Source organism: Bison bison, unplaced genomic scaffold, assembly GCF_000754665.1.
Source record: "Bison bison bison isolate TAMUID 2011002044 unplaced genomic scaffold, Bison_UMD1.0 scf7180017864192, whole genome shotgun sequence".
Classification (NCBI taxonomy): Eukaryota; Metazoa; Chordata; class Mammalia; order Artiodactyla; family Bovidae; genus Bison; species Bison bison.
In genome coordinates this window covers 2,792,819-2,802,048 of record NW_011494764.1, presented here as the reverse complement: position 1 = coordinate 2,802,048, position 9,230 = coordinate 2,792,819, and the positions used below count along the sequence as shown (strand labels likewise).

Below are 9,230 nucleotides of genomic sequence, written 5' to 3'. Positions count from 1 at the left end.
CTCTAATTTTCTTGAAGAGATCTCTAGTCTTTCCCATTCTGTTGTTTTTCTCTATTTCTTTGCATTGATCGCTGAGGAAGGCTTTCTTATCTCTCCTTGCTATTCTTTGGAACTCTGCATTCAGATGCTTGTATCTTTGTTTTTCTCCTTTGCTTTTTGCTTCTCTTCTTTTCACAGCTATTTGTAAGGCTTCCCCAGACAGCCATTTTGCTTTTTTGCATTTCTTTTCCATGGGGATGGTCTTGATCCCTGTCTCCTGTACAATGTCGCAAACCTCCGTCCATAGTTCATCAGGCACTCTGTCTATCAGAGATAGTCCCTTAAATCTATTTGATTTAGGTTATAGTTGAATGGTCTAGTGGTTTCCCCCACTTTCTTCAATTTAAGTCTGAATTTGGCAATAAGGATTTCATGATCTGAGCCACAGTCAGCTCCCGGTCTTGTTTTGCTGACTGTATAGAGCTTCTCCATCTTTCCTGCAAAGAATATAATCAATCTTATTTTGGTGTTGACCATCTGGTGATGTCCATGTGTAGAGTCTTCTCTTGTGTTGTTGGAAGAGGGTGTTTGCTATGACCAGTGTGTTCTCTTGGCAAAATTCTATTAGCCTTTGCCCTGCTTCATTCTGTATTCCAAGGCCAAATTTGCCTGTTACCCCAGGTGTTTCTTGACTTTCTACTTCTGCATTCCTGTTCCCTATAATGAAAAGGACATCTTTTTTGGGTGTTCTAAAAGGTCTTGTAGGTCTTCATAGAATCGTTCAACCTTAGCTTCTTCAGTGTTACTGGTTGAGGCATAGACTTGGGATTACTGTGATATTCAATGGTTTGCCCATGTCCAAGGTAAGAGTAACCCAGATAAGAAGGTAGGTGTTGCAAGAGGCATCAGAGGGCAGACACACAAACCATAATCACAGAAAACTAGTCAATCTAATCACATGGACCACAGCCTTGTCTAACTCAGTGAAACTAAGCCATGTTGTGTGGGGCCACCCAAGATGGGCAGGTTATGGTGGAGGGGTCTGACAGAATGTGGTCCACTGGAGAAGGGAATGGCAAACCACTTCAGTATTCTTGCCTTGAGAACCCCACGAACAGTATGAAAAGGCAAAATGATAGGATACTGAAAGAGGAACTCCCCAGGTTGGTAGATGCCCAATATGCTACTGGAGATCAGTGGAGAAATAACTCCAGAAAGAATGAAGGGATGGAGCCAAAGCAAAAACAATATCCAGTTGTGGATGTGACTGGTGATAGAAGCAAGGTCCGATGCTGTAAAGAGCAATATTGCATAGGAACCTGGAATGTCAGGTCCATGAATCAAGGCAAATTGGCAGTGGTGAAACAAGAGATGGCAAGAGTGAACGTCGACATTCTAGGAATCATCGAACTAAAATGGACTGGAATGGGTGAATTTAACTCAGATGACCATTGTATCTACTACTGTGGGCAGGAATCCCTTAGAAGAAATGGAGTAGCCATCATGGTCAACAAAAGAGTCTGAAATGCAGCACTTGGACGCAATCTCAAAAACGACAGAATGATTTCTGTTCGTTTCCAAGCATCTGTTTACTTTTATATAAAATGAACTTTTACAAAGTTTTTGTGAAGATGAGTAAAATAATGCACATAAAGTGCTTACTAGTTCAGCATATGCACAAATATGTACTTAGTCAACATTAACAATTATTGACCAGGAATGCTAGTAGTAATACTATTATATCTGCTATCCATCACTGAAGCAGCTAAACACACTGCCATTGACAGGAGAGTTGACATTTTCTGCTTGAATTCCAATCACAGGTGCTATGTTGTAATAAGTATCCTTTCATGGATGACCACCTATGCTTTGGCCTGCAGGTTTTAATATTTAGTATTTAGACTGCCATATTTATAATGTTAAAAATGATCACGAAGCAACATATGATGACTATCATTGTATCTACATCTTTATTCATAAAGCAATGGTTCTTGACTTGAGGTGTATTTATTCTCCAGAGGACACTGGGCAACGTATGGAGATATTTTGACTGTTTCAAGTGGGAGGTGGCTTCCAGAATCTAAGGGAACAGAGGCCAGGGATACTGGTAAACAAGTTAAAGGACAGATCTCCACAATAAAGAATCATCTGGCCTATGGCCAGTAGATGCTCAACATCATTATTAGGGAAATACAAATCAAAACTATGATGAGGGACCACCTCACACCAATCAGAATGGCCATCATTAAAGTCTACAATAAAATTCTGGAGAGGGCGTGGAGAAAAGGGAACCCACCTACACTGCTGGTGGGATGTAAATTGGTAGAGCCACTGGAAAACAGTATGGAAGTTCCTCAGAAAACAGAGCTCCAGATGATCCAGCAATCCCACTCTTGGGCATATACCCAGACAAAACTATAACTTAAAAAGATATAGGCACTCCTATGTTCATAACAATTCTTGTAACAATAAAATGACTGTTGTAAGTTTTGTAAGAATTGTCATAAGTGTAAGTTTTGTAAAATGGGAGGATCATTTTTAATTAGTGACTGGACAATTTGCAGTAAGATTAATTGACCGAAAAGCCCTAAAAACATATAAAACAGTATTAGCTAGTAGAGGAATATGAGCTGCAGCAAATCTTTTTAGTCAGCTGTGGTGTGCACAGCCCCACGGTAGATGCTGTGGGAGATCAGAAACTAACGGAAGATGAGGAGGAGGGCGAAGATCTGAGTGTAGGCAACTCTGACTGATGTGATGAGATGTACTAACCCCATGTTACAAGGAGTTAAAAAACAGAGCAGTTGCTTCCATTTGGTCCACTCAGGATCATCAGGGAGGGCTTTAAGGAAGACGTGGTATTTGAAATGGCTAATGCAGATGAGCAGGATTTTAGTGGCTGAAAGAAAAGGAAGAGTAGGGAAAGGATATGCACAGGAAATAGAGGACATAGAGTAGAAAGTGGCTGATTTGGGCCAGAATATGGATTAGAAGAATAGCTTTACACAAGATCAGCAAAGGCCTTGACTCCTAAACTAAGTAGTTTGATCTTTTAAAAATTTATTGAGAAGCTTAAGTCCTAAAGGTTTTAGGACTGAGAGTGAGATAAATAGAGCTTTCATTGTTCCAATTACTCTGGATACTGTGTATCAGATGGAAAATCTGGAGGTGGGGAAATAAGTAGAATTTACTATATCCCGGGAAACAGATGGATGATTAAAGGAGTGGAATGCTAGGGACAGATAAGGGATAGATACGAGAACACAGAATGCCTACCAACACAAAGGTAATAGAAAACACAAAGGAAGGTCTAATTGGGAGCAGGAAAAGAAATTATTTTAGATAAGAGATATATCAAGAAAATGATTAGAAATGTAGGACTAGAAATCAAGGAAGAGAACAGAGAAGTATCATGAACAGAAAGAGTTAAGAGAAGAATGGCAAATCAAAACCCATGAATAAACACCCACCACCCTTTACGTTAGAAATTTTCAGTCTTGGCCCTTTTAGGCTGGATGATTTTTCTTCTTCCTTCTTTTTTTTTTTTTAATTAAAGTAGAATTGATATACAGTATTGTGCCAATCTCTGCTGTATAGCAAAGTGACTCCATTATATACAGATATACATTCTTTTTTTAATATTCTTTACATTTTGGTTTATCCCAGGAGATTAGACAGAGCTATATAAAGTAGGACTTTGTTGTTTATCCACTCTGAATGTAATAGTTTGCATTTAACAACTCCAAATTTCCAGTCCTCCCCTTTAGCAACCACACTCTGTCAGATCTCTATGTCTGTGAGTCTATTTTTGATTTATAGGTAAATTCATTTGTGCCACATTTTAGATTCCACATATAAGTGATATCATGTATGTCTATCAGACTTACTTCACTTAGTAGAGAATCTCCAGTTGCTGCAAATAGCAGTATTTCATTCTTTTTTATCTCTGAGTAAGATTCCATTATATATATACACAGACACACACACACACACCCCCTCCCCCCCACATCTTCTTTAACCATTCATCTGTCAATGGACATTTAGGTTTTTCCCATGTTTTGGCAATTGTGAGTTATGTATGAACTTTGTTATGGTTCATAGCTAGAAGAATTATTATGGTTATTGCTACCAAATGGAAGCAACTGCTCTGTTTCTTAACTCCTTGTAACATGGGGTTAGTACATCTCATCACATCAGTCAGAGTCGCCTACACTCAGATCTTCGCCCTCGTCCTCGTCTTCGGTTAGTTTCTGATCTCCCAGAGCATCTACCGTGGCTGTGCACACCACAGCTGACTAAAAAGATCTGCTGCAGCTCATATTCCTCTACTAGCTAATACGACTTTATATGTTTTGAAGGCTTTTTGGTCAACGAATGTGTTACTGCAACTTCTCCAGTCACTAATTAAAAAATGATTCTCCCATTTTACAAAACTTAATCTGAACTAGTTAATTTTGAGTCTACATTCTCCTTAATTTGTACTAATGAGTTTTATATTACTGATAACACAAATACCGTGTGGATCCAGCTATTTTACCACAAGAAGAATCCTTAGTCTCTACTGGCAAATAGACAATTTATTAATTTTGTTTAAAAAAAATAACAAAGGGAAAAAAGATCCCCTCTCCAAAATCTAGTCTCTTCATGATTTTTCTCCAGTGAAAGTTGCTTCATTTTATTACCTTTAAATCAGCCTAGGCTGAGAGGAAGTAAAATACTTAAAAGTAGTCCCTGATTATATAAATATATATTTATTAATAATGAGGCTTTTCTCTCCCAGATGGATATTAATAATCCATCAAAATGACTGATTTTCTCACTTTCTAAAACCTCAAGATTCACTTGATTTCAAGGTCACCTAAAAATGAATATCCCCTACTAGTGGAAGATTTCATATACAGTAACCATTAAGAATATAACAACCATATATCTATCATCAGAAAAACAAATACAACTATATTTTTAAAAGATGTACATTAAACAAAGATAAATCTTTCCAGTGTAGAAGTCTTTCTTCTTTCTCCTTGCCTCATTAAAAGAGAAAGAAAGATCAGATTGCTTAGTTGGGGTGTAGTTAGTAATATTCAAAAGCCCTAATTTTATCTAAACAAAGCTCTTTCCCTCTTCCTAGTTTCCTCCTATGAAGAAATCTGAGTTATGACTCTGCTATAAGAGATGGCAAATAATGAATCTTCTTCCATGGGCTTGTGCTTTACAATTTTTAAGATCTATTTATTGTTCATGAGTACTTTAACAAAAATCTCTTAAAATGCAATGGGTTTAATCTAGATTGAATAAGAGACAATCTAGAGTAAATAGCTGGGAAATCAAGTGATCTCAAACTAAAATTCGCCAAGTGTCTACTGTGTGCCAGGTACTTTACAAACACTGTTTCATTTTAATCTTCACAGTCTATGAAGCAGACATTCTACTTCTGTTTCCCACATGAGAAAAGTGAGGTTTAATACTTGACCATTATTTCATGAATGTCACTCAGTTGGCCAGTTTGGCCTGTCCTCAAATCCTATCCTCTATTTTGTACCCATAATTGAATTTTAAAACTTGGGGTAGTCTTTTCTGCATTAATTCATCTTTCATATAATCTACCTCAAGCTAAAAATAAAATAAAACCATGACACCAGTTTGGGAATATTCTACTTGCAATTCAAAAAATTACTGGGGAAGGTTCGTTAATCCTGGTCAACTTGGCAATAAATTTAGTGACTGTTGTTCTTATTTTTTTTTTTATAGAAGCCTGAAGGCAAAGAGGAAAAATAAGTTTTTTAAAAGGGGTTTTCTTCAACAAACCATCATGCTGACAAATTAAATGACAGGCACCTCTCTCACCAGCTGACAGCCTAGCAGGGTCCCTGTTAACATGCGCATTAGGGCAGACTGATTGGTTTAATTGGCAGTCATGCTTAAAAACCTGCAGAGGAATTGATGCTGAATGAATCATTTCCTTCAGCAATATTCAGCAGTTTGAATGCAGCAATGCAACCAAAAGCTCTTAAAACTGTTCTATTTATTGTTGAGATCAATCGACCAAGTGATTACTTTCATTTTATTTTCTAAAACTGTGTGCTTTTCATTGAAAGCCATCATTTAAAAATGCTTAAAAGAAAAGATTTCTTACCAAATTTTCCCATATCTCAAACTGGAAGGTACTAGAAGCAGACAATGTCGTGAGGAATAAATCTAGGAGGAAAATAACAGAATTGTAAGCTTTGTTACTGATGTGTACATTTAAACCGGAAGAAATACAATACATAAAACAGTAATAATACAGTTGTATTTAAACATATTTAAAATTTTATATATATATACACATATTTATGTATATCAAATGATGCTTATTGACAGTTTATAAGATCTAGATCTAAGCAACATCAATGATGGGTGATGTGACTCCTTGCAAGTTCAACAAGGAATGCTATCAGTATTTTTTTTTTTTTGCCTAAGCACATGGCATGTAGGACCTCATTTCCCTGGCCAGGGATGGAATCTGTGCTCCCTGCAGTGGAATTGTGGAGTCTTAACTGCTGGACACCAGCAAAGTCTGTAAACTTTATTTTAACATGCTTGATCCATCAAAGAAAATAAAGCAGATGACCCTGTATTAATACAATTAAAGAAAATGCATTTAAAGGGAGCATTTAGTACTAGTCATTCAAAGGCGTTCTTTACTTTTTTTTTCTTTCATAATTCTAGTTCATTTTATTACAGCAATGTTTTTACAAGTACCATTAAAATCTCAGATAGGTCTCTTAAGCTAAAAAAATATTTTTCTATAATGATAATTGATAGTTCCACAGCTAGTCCCACTTTTCCTAATGGATATGTCATCCTAAGCAAAGAAAACAAGACAATTAAAGACCACCTGCATATTCTTTCTCGTAGATTGAAAGTGGTAACAATCATAGAATGAAACAACAAAAATATGTTTTAGGGATCAGTGCTACCCTACACTGGAGAAGGCAATGGCATCCCACTCCAGTACTCTTGCCTGGAAAATCCATGGACAGAGGAGCCTGGTAGGCTGCAGTCCACGGGGTCGCTAGGAGTCGGGAACGACTGAGCGACTTCACTTTCACTTTTCACTTTCATGCATTGGAGAAGGAAATGGCAACCCACTCCAGTGTTCTTGCCTGGAGAATCCCAGGGACGGGGAAGACTGGTAGGCTGCCGTCTCTGGGATCGTACAGAGTCGGACACGACTGAAGTGACTTAGCAGCAGCAGCAGCTACCCTACACAATGATGCAATTAAACGCATCTTTTTAAACATTTTATATTTTTTAATTAATTTATCTTTTTGAAGGCTAATTGCTTTACAGAATTTCGCTGTTTACTGTCAAATCTCAACATGAATTAGCCATAGGTATACATATATCCCCTCTCTTTTGAACCTCCTTCCCATCTCCCTCCCCATCCCACTCCTCTAGATTGATACAGACCTGAAGTTTCCTGAGCCATACAGCAAATTCTTGCTGCTATCTGTTTTACATATGGTAATGCAAGTTTCCATGTTACTCTTGCCATACATCTCACCCTCTCCTCCCCTCTTCCCATGTCCATAAGTCTATTCTCTGTTTCTCCACTGTTGCCCTGTAAATAAATTCTTCAGTATTATTTTTCTAGATTCCATATGTATGTGTTAGGATATGATATTTATCCTTCTCTTTCTGACCTACTACACTCTGTATAATAGGTTCTAGGTTCATCCACCTCATTAGAACTGACTCAAATGGCGTTCCTTTTTATGGCCGAGTAATATTCCATTGTACCATTACTTCTTTATCCATTCATCTGTTGATGGACATCTAGGCTGCTTCGATGTTCTAGGTATTGTAAATAGTGCTGCAATGAACAATGGGATACATGAGTCTCTTTCAATTTCAATTTCCTCAAGGTATAATGCCTAGGAGTGGGATTGCTGGGTCATATGGTGGTTTTATTCCTAGTTTTTAAAGGAATCTCCATACCATCTTCCATAGTGGCTATATCAATTTACATTCCCACCAAAAGTGCAAGAGCATTCCCTTTTCTCCATAACCTCTCCAACATTTACTGTATATAGACTTTTTGATGATGGCCATTCTGACAGTTGTGAGGTTTGATTTGCATTTCTCTAATGAGTGATGTTGAGCATCTTTTCATGTGCTTGTTAGCCATCTGTATGTCTTCTTTGGAGAAATGTCTGTTTAGGTCTTCTTCCCACTTTTTGATTGGGCTGTTTGTTTTTCTGGCATTGAGTTGTATGAACTGCTTGTATATTTTGGAAATTAATACTTTGCCAGTTGTTTCATTTGCTATTATTTCTTCCCATTCTAAGGGTTGTCTTTTCACCTTGCTGGGTAAACGCTTTTAAGTTTGATCAGGTCCCATTTGTTTCCTTTTGTTTTTTATTTCTGTTACTCTAGGAGGTGGGTCATAGAGGATCTTGCTGAGATTTATGTCATTGAGTGTTCTACCTATGTTTTCCTCTAAGAACTTTATAGTTTCTGGTCATACATTTAGGTCTTTAATCCATTTTGAGTTTATCTTTGTGTATAGTGTTAGGAAGTGTTCCAGTTTCATTCTTTTACACGTAGCTGTCCAGGTTTCCCAGCACCATTTATTGAAGAGGCTGAATTTGCTGCATTGTATACTCTTGACTCCTTTGTTAAATAAGGTACCCATAGGTGCATGAGTTTATTTCAGGGATTTCTATCTTGTTCTCCTGGTCAATATTTCTGTTTTTGTGCCAGTACCATTCTGTCTTGATGACTGTAGCTTTGTAGTATAATCTGAACTCAGGAAGGTTGATTCTTCAAGCTCCATTTTTCTTTCTCAAGACTGCTTTGGCCATTTGGGGTCTTTTGTGTTTCGATATGAATTGTGAAAGTTTTGGTTCTAGTACTGTGAAAAATGTGATTGGTAATTTGATAGGGATCACACTACTTTGCCAACAAAGGTTCGTCTAGTCAAGGCTATGGTTTTTCCAGTGGACATGTATGGATGTGAGAGTTGGACTGTGAAGAAGGCTGAGCGCTGAAGAATTGATGCTTTTGAACTGTGGTGTTGGAAAAGACTCTTGAGAGTCCCTTGGACTGCAAGGAGATCCAACCACTCCATTCTGAAGGAGATCAGCCCTGGGATTTCTTTGGAGGGAATGATGCTAAAGCTGAAATTCCAGTACTTTGGCCACCTCATGCGAAGAGTTGACTCATTGGAAAAGACTGATGCTGGGAGGGATTGGGGGCAGGAGGAG

General features: G+C 37.7%; 1 protein-coding gene across 1 annotated transcript in view; it reads right to left on the bottom strand.

The window, feature by feature from the left end:
• Positions 1–9,230, bottom strand: part of ITFG1 (integrin alpha FG-GAP repeat containing 1) — a 302,948-nt gene that overhangs the window by 220,081 nt on the left and 73,637 nt on the right. The window contains exon 8 of the mRNA XM_010843982.1: positions 6,116–6,177. Coding sequence (XP_010842284.1) covers positions 6,116–6,177 — 62 coding nt within the window. The remainder of the gene's footprint in view (positions 1–6,115; positions 6,178–9,230) is intronic.